Source organism: Panicum hallii, chromosome 3 (genome assembly GCF_002211085.1).
Source record: "Panicum hallii strain FIL2 chromosome 3, PHallii_v3.1, whole genome shotgun sequence".
Classification (NCBI taxonomy): domain Eukaryota; kingdom Viridiplantae; phylum Streptophyta; class Magnoliopsida; order Poales; family Poaceae; genus Panicum; species Panicum hallii.
In genome coordinates this window covers 19,936,110-19,955,863 of record NC_038044.1, presented here as the reverse complement: position 1 = coordinate 19,955,863, position 19,754 = coordinate 19,936,110, and the positions used below count along the sequence as shown (strand labels likewise).

The 19,754-nt window shown below is 46.3% G+C and overlaps 2 protein-coding genes and 1 pseudogene across 3 annotated transcripts; 2 read left to right on the top strand and 1 right to left on the bottom strand.

The window, feature by feature from the left end:
• The first annotated feature begins 5,802 nt into the window (after window positions 1-5,802).
• LOC112885325 lies at window positions 5,803-6,294 on the top strand (annotated as a pseudogene).
• A 3,098-nt stretch (window positions 6,295-9,392) lies between these two features.
• On the bottom strand, window positions 9,393-13,001 carry LOC112887025 (peroxisomal adenine nucleotide carrier 1-like). The gene is made up of 5 exons (XM_025953097.1): window positions 12,662-13,001; window positions 11,611-11,842; window positions 11,392-11,538; window positions 10,154-10,320; window positions 9,393-10,073 (listed from the first exon to the last, which is right to left on the bottom strand). The coding sequence occupies exons 1-5, from the start codon at window positions 12,823-12,825 to the stop codon at window positions 9,782-9,784; spliced, it is 1,002 nt and encodes a 333-aa protein (XP_025808882.1). The 5' UTR covers window positions 12,826-13,001; the 3' UTR covers window positions 9,393-9,781.
• Window positions 13,002-15,047: 2,046 nt separating this feature from the next.
• Window positions 15,048-19,403, top strand: LOC112888106 (putative leucine-rich repeat receptor-like serine/threonine-protein kinase At2g14440). Of its 2 annotated transcripts, XM_025954458.1 has the most exons (8): window positions 15,110-15,911; window positions 16,769-17,223; window positions 17,675-17,810; window positions 17,901-17,972; window positions 18,049-18,117; window positions 18,204-18,275; window positions 18,792-18,863; window positions 18,945-19,403. In XM_025954458.1, exons 1-8 carry the CDS (start codon window positions 15,232-15,234, stop codon window positions 18,985-18,987), a joined length of 1,599 nt encoding a protein of 532 aa, XP_025810243.1. In that variant the 5' UTR covers window positions 15,110-15,231; the 3' UTR covers window positions 18,988-19,403. The 2 variants fall into 2 exon arrangements, 1 of the variants encoding a protein (XP_025810243.1); XR_003227721.1 differs by lacking the exons at window positions 18,792-18,863; window positions 18,945-19,403 and having other exon boundaries at window positions 15,048-15,911; window positions 17,662-17,810; window positions 18,204-18,281.
• Window positions 19,404-19,754: the final 351 nt, after the last annotated feature.

Genomic DNA, 19,754 nt, shown 5'->3' with positions numbered 1-19,754 from the left:
TTTGTTGACTGAATAGTCACTCTTTGATTCAACATTTCAGTACGTGTAGATTCTGAAAGGATCACATTCTATCTGGGAGGATCCTGAACTCATTGTTTAAAGGCGTCACTGAAGTTTGCATTCGATTGCCGTGTGAAAAGAGTAGGCTGTTTTTGTTCGGTTGACTGGAAGTGGCTCTGAATATGTTTGAGGTAATTAATATCTGAATGAATGTGGTCGCAATTTGCTAAAAGAGAGCTTCATGATATCTTACAAGTAAAACCTGGATCCATGAGAAGGTCCAAGAATTGCCCATTTCCAACAAAATTAGCATCTCTCCTCGCTGTCTGCCGCTACCAGCTGCCATTTCACTATGCAATTGGATGGTGCCTGCAAAGCAGATTCCTCTTTGGAGCTTCTGAATCTGACTGTGTGAACGTTGCTCTTCTGTTTGTGGATGGACCAATTATGATTGAAAAAGCATGCTCCTGGGTGTTCTGACGACAAATGCAGTAAAACGAGTTGTCTTGTTTTGTTTTTTTTAGTGCGAGGTCCGTCGACGGCACGAAGCTACGAGGATAATGTCTGTGCTTTGTTGCAAGCATGCTGGTACTCGATGCTCATATTTTCTTTTTATAGTGTCCTGTAACTTCTTACTTAATTAATACTTATCACATGGAGATGCGTGCTAATGTTAAGCGCTTATCAAGAGTCAAAATACTCGAAAGTTTGGATATTGTAGAAATCTTCATTAAAATTTTAGCGAAGTTTCGTTGAAATTTCATGAATTTAATTTAGTGTTTTCACCCGTGGCAATTTTTTTTTGTAGAATTATCAAACCCTGCGCAGAATCAACGCGAATCACTAACTCACTTGGTCTCGAGTGCCGGTGGAGGAGATGGAGAGAGAAAAAGATAGAAGAGAGAGAGGATGGGGCCGGACCCACGTAAATTTAGGAAATTGTGTTATAGTAAGACTGTTGGATAGACCATCTATATAGCTTACTACATCCTATGTGTACTACAACTGTTTTTTTTTAAGAAAACAGCGGGAGCACTGCTGTATCATTCAAGAGAGGAAGCTAGCGGAGTTCAATACAGGTATATTGTATGGAAAAAACTTAGAAGCTCAAACAACACAGGAGCTGAGCTTAACATAGAAACTAGAGAGACTTCTCTTCTCCTCTCGCCCTCTTCCGGAGAGCAATCTTCTTCTTGATCTCCAGCGGTACCTGCGGCGGTGTTAGCAAAAAGATGATCGAACACTTGACGATTTCTTGCTTTCCAGATGTTCCAAGCGGTGTAAATGAGAATTGCCGCCTTGGATCTCCTGTTCTCCTTTGAAAGCCCAGCAAGAGAGCTATTCCACCAATCCTCCAGGCTCAAATCTGCAGCAGGCTGCACAAAAGATTCACCTGACCATGAGCTGACTCGGTGCCAAACATCCCTTGCAAAAGAGCACTGCAGAATTAGGTGACTTGTTGTCTCTGGCTCTTGATCACAAAGCGCGCAAGTTGGATTACAGGGCTAATTCCTAGCCATCAGCTTATCAGCTGTTAGAATCTTGGATTGCACAAGTAACCAAGCAAAGAACTTATGCTTCCCTTCAGTTTCAGCTTTCCAAATGGTAGAGGCGTTGAAGGTGCAAAACGACCCATTGAAATGTTCTTTGTATGCTGATTTAGAGGTGTACTGGCCATCAGAAGTCCATCTCCAAACTAAATGATCAGGTTCATTGGTAAGCTGAATTTGCTGTACATAGTCCCAAAGTTTAACAAAGCTGGCTATTTCCTCAATCGTGCTCATGCGCCACAGCCCTCTTGTCCAACTCTGATTAACTAACTCATCTTTCACCACTCTATTTTTCCTCCACGCCAGCCTAAATAAATCAGGGAAAACATCCATTGGTGCTTGGCCATCTAACCAAGAAGACTGCCAGAAGGATGCTTTTGCTCCATCTATCTCCAAGGTTAACCACAGTGCTAGCTCTAAACAATTGTCGATCCACTGGAGTAACCGGTGGCACGGTGCCCACCCATGATCTTTCGGGCTCAACCCACTCAAACCAGAGCCAACGAAGTCTAAAGGCCCTGCTGAAAGCATCAATATCCAGAATTCCAAGCCCACCGAAGTTCTTGGGTTGCTTTTGCCCAGCGCACCAGGCAATGGCCACCATTAGCCTCAGCTGCACCTTTCCACAAAAAGCCTCTTCTAATTCTGTCAAATTTTTTCACCGCCCACTTGTGAAGTTGGAAAACTATCAGGTAATAGGTTGGCACCGATGTAAGTACTGTATTGATCAATCTAAGACGTCCTGATTTGTTCAGCGAGCCTCCTTTCCAAGTAGAAAGCTTTGCGGCTACTTTGTCCAGTAAAGGCTGCACATCAACTCTTCTCAATTGCCTAACGTGAAGCGGCAAACCCAAGTATTTGCAAGGAAAGGAGTTAATTTGACATTGGAAAGCTTCCATCACCTCTTGTAGTTGGATGCCGTCACATTTGATCGGGTACACAGCACTCTTTGCTGTGTTTGTGATCAGTCTGGATGCCTGACCAAAGCCCTGTAAAATATCCTTATTCAGTGTCACTTCTTCTTTGATAGGATTGACCAGAATTGCCGCATCATCAGCATACAAGCTAATTCTTATTTTTGCTGATCAATGTCCAATCTCTGTGAGCAGACCCTGTTCCGTAGCTTTGTTGAGCATCAGCTGCAAGGGTTCCATTGCTAGGATGAAGAGCATTGGCGACAGTGGATCGCCCTGCCGAAGACCATTGCGATGATCAAACCACTGCCCTCGAACTCCATTCAGTAATATAGCCGAAGTTGCACTTGCTAGTAGTGCAGAACCCAAGCACGCCATCTAGCACCAAAGCCCATTCTCTGCATGACTTCCAAAAGATAGAAGCGGAAACAAATAGAGAGTTAGTCGCAGCAAGCGAGCAGAGACCGTAAGTCTTCCGAAGACTGGAGGCGTCCGTAGGCCCGGCAGAGTCAGCAAACAGGCTAGAGCAGATATCGGAGAGTAGATCGAGTAGAGATATCCCTTAGGTTGGCTAGGGAGAAAAGGGAGTCGCGGAGGGGAGTGGTCCCTTTCGCACGCCTTTGCTTTACCCAACTGTCCGGTTCTTTTCTCGTCTTTAGCGGCTCCTGTATTCTCCTTTCGGCTCTTGTGCCTTCAATTGTCGCTCGATCATGTCAGCTTTCGCTTCCTTGATCTGCTCTCAATCTCCAGTTCCTAAATAGCAGGTTGAGCCTTCCTAACCTTTTTATAGCTGGCTCAACCATTCCACCCCTTTTCTTTGAGGGGGTTCGGGGGAACTTTCTTTTGTCCCTCCCCCGAACTGAGCTATTCTAGTCCCATCTGACCGAATTAAAAGCTTTTGCAATGTCCAATTTCAAGAAAAGAGTAGGTCTGCCTGCCTTCTGTGTATAAAGGAAATTATCCTGAATGCTCCTTCGCTTGATAAAGGCACTTTGTGCACGAGACACCAACCAGTCCAAATAGCCAGCCAACCTGGTTGCTAGAATCTTGGAGATCAATTTAGCAATACTGTTTGTAAGGCTAATCGGTTTGAAATCCCCAATACTCATTGCATCAGTCTTTTTTGGTATAAGGATGATGTGGGCATTGTTCAAATGTTTAAGATGCTGATCATGCTGCTGATAGAAATAGTTTACTGCAGCTAATATATCACCTTTAATCACATTCCAAGCTTTGAAAAAGCTTCCAATATAGCCATCAGGGCCAGGTGCCTTTTCAGCAGCAATATCCTTCACTACAGCCAGCACTTCTTCCTCTGTTAACATCTCCTCCAAATGATCCAGGTTATGAGATTGCAGATTCAATGAATCCCAGTCCAAAGTAACCTCTCTAACAGGTTGCTGGCCAAAATGTTTACTAAAGTGATAAAAAAAGAGCTTTTCTTTTTTCTGCATGGGCAAAGAAAGTTCTTCCATTATGAGCCAGCTGTTGTATGACATTCTTCCTTCTTCTTGCAGCAGCATGCAAGTAGAACAACTTGGTGGTTGCCTCCTCAGCTGTGATGTGAACCAACCGTGATTTCTATTTTGCCCTTAGCTTTTCAACTGCTGATAGCCCCAACATCCTTGCCTTGGCATCCCTTCTCCATTGGATTTCCCCAACACTCAGCTGTCTAAATTCCTGCACAACATCTAGAATGCCAATCAATTGCTTTGTTGCACAAAGGAGTAACCTGACATTCCCAATTTTTGACTTTGGCCAGGCTTTCAGCCTTTTGCTCGTTCTTTGAAGCTTAGTATGCAAACACAGAAGGGGATTGTGCAGTTGAACCGGCTTGTTCCAGGTTTCCTGGACAGTCTCATGAAAACCATCAATCTTGGGCCAAAAAAACTTCAAAAAGAAACCCTGTGTACTTTGGTACTGTAGCCGCCCCGACAAGTAGGAGGGGGCAGTGATCTGAAACCATGGACGATTGGGCTTGCAGTAGTGTGTTGGGCAGCATGAGGTCCCATTCTCTCGAGCAAAAGGCCCTGCCAATACGAGTTTGTGTCGTGTCATTAGACCAAGTAAACTTTCTCCCCCTCTGGTTCAGCTCTTTTAGCTCTAGATCATTGATTAAGCCTCTGAAAGCTCCCATGAGTCTTCTATTCAGATTTGTGTTACTCTTGTCACTTGCCTACAATATCATATTGAAGTCCCCAATCACGAGCCATTTATCACTCACAACTGTGCTGATGAATCTCAACTCTTGCAGAAAATTCAGTTTCTCCTGGTCTCCCAGTGGCCCATAGACAACTGTCACCCACCAAGAATCTGCACAATGTGTTGATTCTAGGAGAGCTGAGACTGAATGAGTTCTGTGCTCAAACTGTCTGATCAAATAGTGGTCCTCATCCACTGCAACTAAGGCTCCACCTCTTGTTCCTTGCGCTGGCAAGTATACAAAGGACTTCATGAATTTTGTCCCCAAAGTTTCCATGGCATCCTCTGCATGAATGACAGCAAGCTTAGTCTCCTGCAGTGCAGCTATAGTGCATCCCAAATCAGACACTAGATCTTTAACAACTTTCCTTCTTGCTGAGTTGTTGAGTCCTCTCACATTCCAGTTAAGTAGAGTACATTTTTGTTCAGTCATTGGAAAACAAAGTAGCTCCTGCTGCCCAACCGACAGCTAAACACCAAGCCTCCACCCTCGAAGTTCCTTGGACACACAGACGAACGCTGCCAAAGATGATGACAGCAAAACACAGAACACCCCCAAAAGCTCATGTAACATAAACGTGAGCAGAAGTACACCACCTCCTCCCTCCACAACACACCACGAGAAGGGCTCCCAACACACTTGAGCCCCAGAAGCAAAAGAAGACACACTAATACATAAGCACAAACACGCGCGCGCGCGCGCGCACAAGCGGCCACCGCCGCCAAATTACGCTTCAGCACTGACAGCAATCGCAGCGAGGCACTCAGCGCCGCCCCCCCCCCCCCCCCCCCGACCTTGGGCAGCCCAAACGTATCTCTAAGGTTGTCCACCACCACTTCTTTCAGTGGCCCAATGAACATCTCTCTGAACTGTTCACCTTTCTCAGGCACCAAATGCTCATCTTCCTCAAGAGTACCATATTTCTTCATCAGTAATACGCAGTACGCACACCTGCGCGTTGTGCCCGCTACGCTAGCCACTGTATAGTCGAGCAGCCGCCACCTCGAACAAGAATCGCGGCAGCCTCGCTCGAGTCCGTTGCAGCCAACGTCTCGCCTGTTTAGCCACCGCCGGCGTGGGGCACCGATCGAGTTGACGAAGAGACCACGTACCCCACGCATGCGGCATGCCGACGATGTCCTCGGCCGAGGAGAGCCCCGTCGTGACGGGCACCACGTCGGAGGAAGAGGAAGAGAAGGTCGTGCTGCGCTGCTGTGACGGGGAGGAGTTCGCGGTGGCGGTGTCCGTCGCGAGGAATAGCGGGACGATCAGCAACATGATCGACGACGACTGCGTGGAGGGCGGCGTCCCGCTGCCGAACGTCAAGGCCCCGGCCATGTCCAGGGTGCTCGAGTACCTCAACAGGAAGCATAGCGCCGCGTGGGAGGAGGCCAGGGCGTTCGAGAAGGCCTTCTTCGAGAGGATGACCAAGGAGGCGATGTTCGAGGTGATCCTGGCGGGCAACTACCTCCACGCGGAGGAGCTGCTGGACGCGGCGACGCAGTGCGCCGTGGATGGGATCAGAGGGAAGTCGGTGCCGGAGCTCCGGGAGTAATTCGGCATCGAGAACGACTTCACACCGGAGGAGGAAGAGATTAGGAAGGAGAACCCCTGGGCGTTCGACTGATCGATTCGATAATTAGTAGCCTCAGGAATTTATTGGGGGGTGTTTTCTCCCATGGTATAGTATGTCCCTTTTTGCTAGGGATAGTCCTAATATGAAGTCCAGTGCTTCTTTCAATAGCCTGATCCAATATCGTTTTTTTTTTTGGTTTGTGGTTAAGTATAGTTCTTACCTGGCTATGATGAACGGTTGGTCGGTTAAGGACGAAGATTGGATTTCTCCAATAAATTACGGTTAGGAATTTTGAGGTAAGGAATCGCATAATATCTGTATAGCCATATAAAGAGACATCTTAGGAAATGTGTAGCCACCTTTGCGTTGATGTTAGAATTAATGCTCGAGATGATTTTCCTTATAATTGGTAGGATCTTCTTTAGACTTGCACCAATATTACTGCCTCAGTTCCAAAATAGAGCTATTTTAGATTTTTTTTTCAAGTCAAACTTTTAAACTTTAACCATAGATAGTAAAAGAATTATAAACATTGATAATATGAAATTGGTATTAGTTTATTCATAAAGAAACCAACTATCATATGTAATATTTTCTATTTAAAATAATTATTTTTGAAGATGTTATTGGTCAAAGGTAAAAAAATTTAACTTTAACAAAGTCTAGAAGTTGCTATGTTTTAAGACGAATGTAGTACTAGAAGTTGGGAGTAGTATGGTAGTAACTGTATAACTAGCCAATTTGTTAGATACACCAGGTCAAATTAGCATCTTCTCTGGCTCTCTAGTATTCGTATTATTGCATAATCTTTGCCATCTAAAATTCCCCATCGCCATCACTCCAAAATTTGATGCCTTCAATGCCAGTCCGTCTATCTGTCCATATCCATGTGACGCCAAATTGTTCTGACTTGTACTGAAAAAGACCATATCGCCCTCCATCGGACAATCAGTCCTGTTCCCATCTCTCTCACACGGGGCTGGCGCTCCCCTGCACAGTCCTCGTCTGGCTCATCCTGGCTCCCGGCGGCGTGCCCTGCAACATGTGGCACGCAGCTCCCAGCTCCTCGACATCTTCCTGTGTGGCAACTTGTGGAGATCATGGCCGACACGCTGCTGCTAGCCTGCTACGGTGGCATGTCTATGCGCTGGACAACTTGTGATGAGAGGACTACGGAAGTTGGGCACCAGAACAGGTGGTCTAACAGAAAGACTACGGAGTGGACAGAGAAGCTAACAGGATGCCGTTGAAGGTTTAAAGGTTTTAAAGTGATGGCAATGGGGAAATTCAGAAGTATTGATGGCACAGAAGGAAGTGGTAGGTTTTCCAGTGGCACCAGGGAATTTTGCTCATGTCCGTGGCAAGCTCAACTGAGGCCTAAAAAGAGAACTATAAGGATCGATTCGATCTACATGCACAGCTGAATCCTGGGCGTTCGGGTAATTCGGGAATTTCGGGTCGGATAATTCGGATAATTAAAAGTTCAGGTTTTCAAAATTATTACCCAAAATTCATCTGAAAAATAAGAAACCCGAAATGCTGGGTACCCGAAATTTCGGGTTCGAGCATCGGGTAATCCAATTTTCATCCCAGTTCACACATTTAGTGCGTCGGCGCTGCGAGCGGCGGGGTCTGGTGCCGTGGGCAGCGACGGCCGGCGGCCCTGCTGGCCGCTGATGCGGCTGCGCCGGGGCGGCCATTGGCTGGGCAAGCAGCACGGTCGGCGGCAGGGAGCTGGGGCTGCGGGCTGGCCGGGGGCGCGGAGGCCGGAGGCGGCGGCGCGCCGGCACGGCCTGGCGGGTGTTGGGGTGGCAGGCCGCCATTCGCAGGCGAGCGGCAGGTGAGCGGGTGGCTCTGGGCGCTGGCGCCCAGCGGCTTGGGTGCCTGGTAGGCTGGTAGGCGGTGGCTGGCCGGCCGCGGCGTTTCTTGGAGTTGTCTGAGTGGGTGGTGGTCTGGGCATGGATGAGGGAGCCAGGGAGAGGGAGTTGGGAACGAACCATCCAGTGAGTCTAGGGTTAGAAAGTTGTGGGCCGGGAGTCTGAGATGGGCCTGATTATTTGGGCTGCTTACCGGGGTTGTATACCCGAATTTTCCAAACTAAATTTGGATTTCGCGACGTCATACCCGGAAATAGTGATCGGGTATTACCGGTTCGGGTTGTTCGGGTTTGGATTCGGATATTTCAGGTTCGGATTTCGGGTTCAGAAAATTGTGCCTAAAGCTACAGCTGATGAGCTAAGGCGGCCTACATGACGAGGACCACTGCAAGGATCCATTCAATCTACATGTACAACTGATGAGATGAATGAGCTATCAACCTGGGGAGTGAAAAATATCCCCCCAATTGATGCTCCCAAGTGATGGCAACGGGTTGGGTAATATGCGGGTAAAGTAAATATCCATCCGCGATAATATCCAAAACTCTAAAGCATATCCGTACCCGCAAAGTCTAGCAGGTAGAATTTATACCCGTACCCATACCCGGTACGGGTCGGGTTTCATGTACCCATAGGGTCTATTAATGATATATAAATAACATATCATTTGGTTATATAGACTAGCATATTTTGAATTTATCGCCTATACAAGCGAATGCAAAGCATTAGTAAAATCGAGAACTAAACGGTTCATCATGCACCCGTTTTTTCTTATCTTCAGCATCTATTTTGTAGTTGTATGTAAGTAAATGCATTCAATTCTAGCTAAGTATTTCATCTAAAAAATTCAACAATGATGCATACACTTCACTACAAACAATAAGCAAAATGTCAATATCACTTTCACATCTGTTAGTTCACACAATCTCATTATCGGTCTATGTAATTCATGCAACCACAAGAAAATAAGATATAAATTTGAGAATGATATGAGTTCACTAGGTTATAATTATTATATTTCAAGTAACATCAGGTACCCACGGGTAAAAATTCTTACCCGTGCTCTACCCACGGATAAAATTCTATACCCGTACTCACGGATAAAATTTCATACCTATACCCTCACCCATAGTACCCGCACCCGCAGATAAAATTGCCATCCCAGGCTATGAGATGCCTTACCGATATTTAAGGGGAAAAAACAAATGCCACGATCACAAGTTTACCATTCCGTTCGGGGAAAAAAAGTTTTCAAATGGAAAAGGATTCTAATTCAAGGACCAGAGGGAATGATTGACAACATCTTACTATAGCAATCGATCCATTTGCTTCCAAGAAGGGGTCTGCTATTTTACACATCACGGACACAAACAACGTAAACATACAGTTCAGTTCTGGGTCCGGCAACACTTGACTATCAGAGACTCGGTGCTAAAAAGAAGCAATAATGAACAAACTTATTGAAGAACACTCCCTGACGCTATCAACATGACCCCCACGTAGTATTCTCGGGAAAAAAGGCCAACCCGCCACATATAAACCAAACCTTTTTCCTTCTGTAGTTCTGCTCGTTATTCCACAGATTTATTCCTTGGTATATGAGCTCCAGATGCACCATGTTACCATGGGGTGCTAGTCGTTTGAAGCAAACATCTTTACAGTTACGCAGACTTGATCCTCTTCTGAGAAACGAAAAGATAACGGCGCAGGGCAAGCAGCGAGACCCAGGTGAACTTCGAGATCTTCTCCTTTATCATCAGCAGCAATGCGGAGCTCAGAACTGTTTTAAGGATCTGAGCATGTAGACCTTTGAAGAAGCCTGGAATGCCTTCCTTGCTCCAGATAGCATGCAAGGCACCTAGCATCGTTTTGGGTGCTCTTGATTTGCTTGGCCTTTCAGATTCATCATCCTCATCCTCATCAGGGTCTGCAGCCTGAATCATCACCTTGCACCTGTTTGATGATGATTTGTAGTAAGACAACAAATTGTAAGGCCCAGATATACTTCTGTTGCCCAGGAAAGGTTTACAGACCTGATTAATGGATAAGTCAATACTGTAGCAATACTTTTGGAGATGGCCCCAAGCAGAAAAGCTGAGAAAGCAGAAAGAGCAACTCGGGAATTATCCTCTGCTGATCCTCCATTTTTACGTCGCTGCCTCTGAATTATCCTTTGCTTGAGCTGATCAAATGCAGTATACTGCAGAAGACAGATACCAAGAATCATCAAGCAATCACTTTGATGTGTTCTTTTTTTACCTATTAGACATCATTAGAGTCTCCAATGCACAAATTGGACCATTACTTTCTACAAATATGTCAGTAAAAGACACTAAAATATGAAGGTCTGAAAATACTTTTCATAATAATTCTACTAATATTGTTTTTCACATACAGATCTCAAAACATTAGTGTATATCATTGTTGTGGTGAAATTTTTTTATGTCTGCCTGCATGCCTTCTCATATATTTGAGAATGGAGTTAGTTCAAAGGAAAAAAAAATCACACAACATAAATAACTTACAAAGGTGGTTTTGTCTCCTTGTATATAAGTTACAAAATATAAGTTAAAATAGACAGTTTTGCTGTAACAGTGATCCATTAGACATAAACTTTGTATACTTCCTGCTTCAAATATGTAAAGGCAAAACATGTACGCTTGATGATACATGGAATATTTTGAAGGCTCTACTGTTATAGAAGTAGAACATTTATGCACAGTTGTTTTGATGAATGAAAGGGAATGCAGAAAGAGACTACAATTTTGCACACCATTTTCCAGAATTAAGATCCTAGTGTACATATTTGTATTAGTGAATGATACTGACAATAGCAGATATCCAAATGCTGCTGTTATTGCTTCCTTTTGCAGCAAAGTAGGTTCCTAGTCGTTCCTTTTGTAGCTCAAGAGGCTCTCCAGTGTTTCTTTATGGGAATCAGGGTAGCCACATTCCTATTATCATGTTTGGATAATTTATGGTAATATTGCAGAAGCAGAGATATATAGGGCCAATAGTCCCAGGATTTTTTTTTCCGCCTGTGTTTGTCCGTCCATGATGCCTCACGCGTCATATCTAGTTTCAAAGAATAAAAACTAAGCACCTTCTGTTACTGTTCGTAGCATGGAGATGGAGAACTATATAATATCATTTCAACACAATCTTCAGTATCTATGTTAATAGATAAAAAGGACACAGTCGGACACCATAGCGCATATGATCAATATGTTCTATAATATTCATCATACAAGAACCTTGCCAAGTTTAATACCTGAATAGAAGGATTGCAAGTCAGTATAATGGAAATGCCCAAGCCATCGAATGCTTCCATCCAAGTACCCTCTGCAAGAGTTTCCCTCAGCCCTTTAGACTTCCCAAAGGCACTTGTCTGCATCCTAGAAGCTGCTGTATCTAGTGGCTGATAGAAGAGAAGCACAAATAAGATCAGACAGCCAAGATTGATTTTCAGCAAACCTAAAGTATTAGTTACCTGTGTCACGATAACTGTGCAAGCACCAGCAGCAGCTGCAACTAACAAGTTGGCTGTTGTTCCAATAGACTTTGCTCCACTCTTCTCCAAGTAAAGTCTTTTAAAGTAGCTATACCCGTAAAAGTAAAAGAACGACGAAATAAAAGACTGAATGTTCTTCGTGTTAAGGCCCTGGTATAGGGACAAAAGTTGCCTTTTACGGATTGCTTCCCAAAAGACATCTGAAAGGTTCCTGAAAAAGCATTTGAACTCAATTAGTTCCTATAATGGAGTAAGTAGAGCAGTACAAGATAGATGCAGGACAAAGACAAAACTCCAGAGATACAACAATATCATCAACAGACAGCCAAGTTTACATGAACCACAAATAAAAAATTCTGGTTCACTCCCAAAAAATCTATAATTATGCATGGGACTATGGGTCTCAAAATTGCAGTCAACTGATTTCCCAGCATCACCATTTAGAAAAACTGCTAGTCTCCCAACATTGCAACTTGTTAGGGTCAAAATTCCAGAATAGGTGATTGGCCACGGAAACAACATCAGATGCATAACTCTCTTTTATTGTGACGTCAGACTCTTTCCCTGCTTGCTTAGTGATGATAATTGTTGTAATAAATTAAGCTAACCAATTGTGCTGCCATCATTTACTGCGTACCCCTTTCAACAGAAATTTCACACAAAAGGAGATAAGACTGGAGAAGCTCGCATAAATCGAGACCTCAAGTGCAGACAGTTCGATCGCAGAGAAATAGGGAGTAAGCAATGTAAAAAATCAACGCATCCTCGTCCAGACTGACGCTAGACTGTTGAAGCCGTCGCAATCAACCTCATCGCCTAGAGCACAGTTCAGGAAACCTCAGCCATCGCAAGCGTCCTCTGCGAAATCAGATCCAAATGGACCCAATCCTCACGGGGCGCCTCTCGACAGCTGAGCTCCCGGACCACACGATCACCACCCCCAGACCCCGACGAGCCCCGCCATGCATACGGATCAGATTACAGCCGGTGGAAGGAAGAGAGGCGAGGGAAGGGGGTCGGTCCGCCGTACCTGTACTTGTGCGTGCCCTGGTGCGTCTGGAGCTCGGCCTGGAACTTGGTCTTGCAGGTGTCGAGCGGGTAGAGCACGGTGGTGCTGACGAGCGCGCCGATTGCCCCCGACGTGGCCTCCGCGAGGCTCTCCCAGTCCACCCCGCTGCCGCCGTCCCCCGCCATCGCTCGCTCTCCTCTCCCGGCCGCCGAGATCCGGAGGGAATCTTCCCGCTCCGTTCCGCCTGCCGCCTACTTGCCCACCCCTCGGGTCCAACAAGTTGCTGCGAGCGTCGTGGGCGAGGCAGCCGCGTACCCGCGAGCGAGGGGAGCCGTGCGGGCAAGCGCGCTGCGGGGGTAAATAGGCGTGGGGACGGAGAAGAGGGAGACGTCACGGCAGATGGCGGAGGGAGTGGGATCGCTGGGATTGGATGGGTGCCAGCCGCCCCGCCGGCCGGGGCGAGGCGGGCGAAATGGGCTTTTGACTGTGCTGAGCTCCGCTGGTACACCCCGCGCGGCCCGGCGCGATGGTTTTTGCGATGTTTCGTGCGAGCCGCTCGCTACGTGCGCCGCCTGTTTGGTTTCGGCGTGGGCTCGTTGGCGGCGGGCGCGTCACGCGCGCACGTACCCACCGCGCTGGCCCTGGGCTCGGCGCACGACGGGGCCAGCGAGCGCCGCCGGCCTCGCAGCTGGATCGACAGGCTGGGCAGCGGGCCCGGGGGGTGTTTTTTTTACAATTTAATCCTTTTAAAAGTTTTTATATTTGGACCGGCGGAAATATTTGCGGAAATGTACTCTCAGCACAGCGCTAAAGGTCCTACCGTGCTTTTCCACGTGATATCGTTGTGCTGTAACGGTACGGAGCCAAAGACCATGACGCCGTGCTGTACCTGTATTTTTTGCTAATGTTTAAAAATATGGGTGCAGCTTAGTGGTTCAAGCACACCTTGAGGAGTGGAAGATCCTTGATTCAATTCTTAGAGTAGGAGCATTTTTTTTTCTTTTTCTACCTGAGCTACAACCATGTTTCTGAACATCACCGAAAAATACAGGTTATACAACCATATTTCTGAACATCATTGGAAAATACAGGTTATAGCACGGCGCCGTGATCTTTGGCTCTGTATTGCGTTATGATCTTTGGCGCCGGGCTGAGAATCCATTTCCGCAAATCTTTCCGCAGGATAAATTTTTTTAAAAAAGAACTAAATTGCAAAAAAAAAAATAGCCAGTCCGCTCCGCTCCGACGGATAATACTGGCTGTTTTTTTGATGGCGAGGACGGACCCGGAGGAGGACCGGGATGCGCGCGCGCGAGGCAGGTCCGTCCGGTCCGCTCCGACGGTCGCCGTGCGGGGTCAGTCATCGTCAGCAGTTTTCCACGCGGTGACGCCAGGGGCGCAGGACGAAGCAGGTCGACAACAATGTGAACCTCGTGCGCAACTTGGCATTCGTGAACCCAATATTATTGTTTGATGGCTATACATCGGTTTTCAGTAACATCGTGTCTCGATAGTCCGTGAAGTTCCTGGCAAAAATGAGTACCGTGACACGGAAAAGGCAGCCGGAGTTCATGTGAGATTTCCACCGCTGGTGCTAGGAGATTTCTAGCTGTTATTTTGGTTCAGGTCGATTCTATTTAATCAACGACGCTCGTTCGGCCAACCTCGTATAGGTATGCACTTGCTATGATTTTCATCTTCTGTTATGCTATATATTCCTTAATTTCATATCCATTCACGGGCTTCATAAAGCTAGGAAATATATTATATATCAACAAGCTCGTTAAAGAGTCTGTTTAGCAGAATTTATTCTATCTTCTGCTTTTTTATGTATGAAGTGATTTTCCAAAAAAAATTGGGAGTGAAGATGATCATCTAAGCTAAATTTTAAGTATAAAGTAGTATTTACAGCTCGCGACCATTAGTTTATTCTAAAAAAAATCATCTTAGAGAATCAGTCACACTGCCAAACAATCCCCGAGTCGAACACAAAATGTATCACAAACTCATTAACTGAACGCAAGAGATTGTGCTAACTTGGGTTGTGGAAACGGGAGTGAATCGTAAAAGTCAGTACAATTGGTCTGGCAGCCAACGAGAGATACTAGGGAGGGTTTAAAGTTACTTTTTTCCATTCTGTGTCATAGCTTCACGACTCAAGAGCGCTAGCTTACTCCACGCCAGTATGCCACCATCAATGAGCTACGTGACACTGGGTTACTTACCAAGTTACCAGTCCTGAACTTGCTGGGCCAGGCATTGAAATGGTCTCGCGGCCGATGATTCAAGAATGCGCCCATCAAACGGCCACAAAGTGCCAAACAAAGCTGACAACCGAGCCACGGAGCAAGGCGCCAGAACTGGTCGCGCGGCGCCCCCGCGTCACCGCGCTGGCCCGATCGCCCAGCAACCCCACACGTCATCCGGCGCCGAGCCGCCGAGACGCGCATCACGCAGCTCCTACGACTAGGACCGCGGCCACCATCCCCGCCGGCCGAGTCAACCACTCTGCTGCCGCCCCCAACCTTGGCGACGCGAAAACGACTCCCCCTCCATTCCCACCCCGAATCCAGCGAAACAGCCCGACCAAAATGCCGCCTCCCCAGCGCCCCCACCTCCTCGCCGCCGCCGCCGCACTCCTCTTCCTCCTCCTCCCCGTCCACCTCGCCCTCGGCGCCGCGGAGGGGTTCCGCGGCTTCTCCTACCTCCTCAACTGCGGCGCCGCGTCCCTCACCACCGACGGCCGCGGCCTCCGCTGGGAGCCCGACGGCCCCTACGTCTCCGGCGGCGCTCCCGGGGCGCCCCAGCTCCCGGGCTCGGGCGGCCTCCTCGACCCCACGCTCGCCACGCTCCGCACCTTCCCGCACCGCCGCGGGGCCAAGTTCTGCTACGAGCTCCCCGTCGACAAAAACCGCCGCTACCTGCTCCGCCCCACCTTCTTCCACGGCGCGCTCTCCGCCGCCGCCTCCTCCTCCGTGCCGCCGCCAGTCTTCGATCTGATCGTGGACGGCACATTCTGGACCGCCGTCAACACCACCGACGACGCGCTGGCCGGCGCCGCGTCGTCCTACGAGGGCGTGTTCCCCGCGAGCGGCAGGAACATGAGCTTCTGCCTCGGGGTGAACCCGGACTACACCGACGCCGGACCGTTCATCTCCGCGCTGCAGGTGATCCAGCTCGACGACTCCGTGTACAACGCCACGGATTTCAGGACCAGCGCCATGGGCCTCATAGCTCGCACCAAATTTGGCTCCACCGGCGATATCGAGAGGTGAATGGCCATCTCGCCTTATTCAAGTACCCATATGTGGCTTAGTGATGAAATGTTGGATAGGCCAATGTGGATTCAGTAATTTGCTAGAATTCAGTAGGTTTAGTGATTGCTGTGCTAATTGAATCTGACCAGGTAGAGTACTTTGGTATGTCGATCTGTAGTCGACAGGACTAGGTTAAGTTTCTAACAGATAGCACCGTTTCAGCTACTTTCTAGTGCGTCCAAATACCTAATAACTCCTGGTTTTAGCCCTTCTGATTAGAGTTTAATGTACAGCATCCGTTGAAACATTTATCAGGTAGCCATAGGTCGGCTGCTTTTGTTCTTTTAGAACTTGCACTTGATGTGCTCTCCATATAATCCAGTTTCTCATGAGATATTTTGCACGCTGGGTTTACTGATGTATGCTCTGGGGATTGTACTATTAGGATCTTTCTGCAGTAGTTGACAGATGCCACCATGGTTCTTAAGGCGTCCTGTGGCGCCTTGGGTACGCCTTATTGCCTAGGCGACACCTAGGCGTAACTAGGCCCCTGTGGCGTCTTGGGTACGCCTTGTCACCTAGGCGACGCCTTAAGAACACTGGATGCACTTGGAGATCTCTTTTGTTTCACTTATTTATTTTCTTAGTATGGTAGCTTTCTGTTTTATCCTTGGAGAGCAATGATCATTGTGTATACTGTTGCTGCCTTACTTGTAGAGCATATGGGGACTTAGTATAGTCCACACATATCAAACAGATGGAAGGTGCCCCATAGGATTGATTAAGAGTGCACATTTATTTATTTCTTGAATATGTACGAACCATGAAGTATTGATTTCTGACTCGATTCCTTCTTTGTATTTAATGTTAGGTACCCCCATGACAGTTTCGATCGCTATTGGCTGCCATTCCCAGACAGCAAACATGCAGTTAGTAGCACCCAGAATGTTACATCAACTGATTTCTGGAATCTTCCCCCTCCCAATGTGTTTAACACAGCTTTCATTGCGGAACAAGATGCACCCCTTGTGTTACAATGGCCTCCAATGCCTCTCCAGAATGATAGCTATTATGTTGCCCTCTATTTTGCGGATACATTATCTGAGAATTCAAGGACCTTTGATGTATATATAAATGATTACCTGTTTCTCAAAGGTCTAAATGTCACATCGGCTGGTCTCTCTGTCTTTGCAACACAATGGATTCTCTCAGGCTTGACCAGAGTTATATTGAAACCTGCTTCTCCTTTTGCTCTCCCCCCACTTATCAATGCTGGCGAGGTCTTTGGGCTTTTTCCCATAGGAAGATTGACACATCCACGGGATGGTATGGCAGTTGCTACATTTATTTCCTCATCATTTTTTTTCTTTTAAAAGTTTCCTGGCCAATGTGATATGATGCAGATTAAGTACAAAATTCTCTACCATGTTATGAGTTATGGCTCTGGAAGCTCTGATGTGGTTGTCACATTATTACAATATCAAGCACCATATTATGAAACTGCATTTGACAGTAATGTGTTGGGACAGGAAGTAGCCATGATATATTACTGTTAGTGTGGTTATTTGAGGTGTAATGCATTATTTTTCATTAGCACCACACAGTTCTCAAATAGTTCCTGCTATGTATCAGCGCACACGTCACTTTTAGGAAGTAAAAGGGAATCAGGGAATCCAAAATATCATTGCAGGCAAACAAAGCTGTACTATATATTCTTCATATGTCGCCATGCATAATGTAAAATAGCCTATTAATTTCTTATAGAATGCTTTTGCAGCACTTGCCCTGGAGAGTATAAAGAAAAACCTTCAAAATATACCAGAAGATTGGAATGGAGATCCATGTATGCCTTTGGGATATTCTTGGACTGGAGTTACATGCAACGTAGGATCAAGAATACGTGTCATCTCTTTGTGAGTTGAAACTGAACTGATTCTGCTTCCATCTGTATAATATGGTTCTTTTCCCCTTTGCAGTGACACCATTATATTGATTTATAACAGGAACTTTTCTGGTATGGGCCTCTCTGGGACTCTTTCACCTGAAATTGCGAAACTGACTGCGTTGATTGATATGTAGGTTTTCTTCAGATATTAAATAATTGAATTATTGAATAAAATAGCAAAAATATAACACGGTAACCATGAACAGATCTTTCGCAAGCAACAGCCTGCTTGGACGTATTCCAGATCTTAGCAACCTAAGCAAGCTTGAACGGCTGTAAGACCCTTAGCTTGTAATTCTCGAGGTCATGGTTAAAGCTATGTGCATCTATACATTACTTAGGAGAAAGGTTTATCCTGTAGGCACCTGCAAGAAAACAGGCTATCTGGATTAGTACCTGGGACACTGGGGACAATCAAGGCATTGCGTGAACTGTGAGTTGATTTCATCACTCTGTGCTTATAGTTTGTTATTATCATTACAATAATCCAGTATGCATATCTCAATCAGCACTTGCATAGTGTGTTTTAACTGTTTATGAATGGCATCAAATAATGAATATTTAATCTTTCAATTCAGTGGTAGTTTTTGCTATGAATTGCTACACTAATATATTTTGACAAGTAAATATGTGTAAGCATGCTTGAAGAACACAAGAAGGTGGGATACCTATTTTTCATATAGTGGAATGACAAGGGATATCGCTCCAAGGCCCACAATATTTTGTATCTTACTTGCATGCTCCCTCTATTTCACAATTTCTGTCCAATATATCTTGATTCTGCAACATAGGCATGTTGTCAGTTAGGTAAAGAACGACCTAGATTAATGTTATCTCTTCATTCACGGATGCACCTTGTATTGGATGTCCGTACTCTATCTAAACATGCTTTTGCATAGATTTATAGCAATGCCCCACTTTTCAGCTGATGTTTTTCTTCATTACTCAGATTTTTGTACAACAATTCTTTATCTGGACCAGTTCCAGATAACTTACTGAACAAGCAAGGACTGACTTACAGGTAAGTTCCATTTCACCCAAAACTCGAGGGTTTGGTTCAGTGCATGTGAGTTTTATTGATTATGTTTCATTAATTTGGCAGATTTCTCCCTGGGAACCTCTTCGCCCCACAACCACCACACTGACAGCAAGAAGTTTTGTGCAAACAACCACTGTATATGTACACAGCATGATTCAGAGGCTCAGAGCTAGCAGGACAATCGTTGATTCTTTAAGGGTGGCTATAGCAAGATTTTGTAACCATTCTGTACATAAAAGCAAGTTAGCATTCATGTGATCTGGACCAACCAATGCAAAGAGGTCGGCCACGGCTGGTCAAGATACATTTACTGCTTTCGATCTGTAGTTTATACTGAATGTATGCATTACAAAAGGTTGGGATAGAGTAGGATAGTGGAACAGTGTTTACATTGGTTGATCAACTTGAGATTATGTACAATACAAACTTTGAACGGTGCTTACAGCAGCTTGCGTTTGCAATGGTGGGTGTTGTACACTGCATATTGGAACTGAAAGAACGCTTACAAATGCTTCATGGTTTTTTAGAAATCTTCAGCAAAAGACAAGATCTTTCCTGTTCCTGAATCTGATACGTAAGCAAAAGGTTACGATTCTAAAAATTTGCTATGCAGATGGGCCGCAAGGCCGAACATCCCTGATTTAGGCCAGGCCCGCTCCACAATCTGATTTGGGCCTGGAAGGAATCCCACTGCAACGGCTTGCTCGCTGCCATCCACCGCCGCCAGCCCGCCACCAAGTTCATCCCCTCCCGGCTTCCATGGCAGCGACGCCACCCGCTTCGGAGACGACGGCAACGTGCTGACGTGCTCCTGAACCTCCGCAACGGAGGGCGCTACTCCATCCACGACGAGTTCCGCCCCGAACTTCTCCA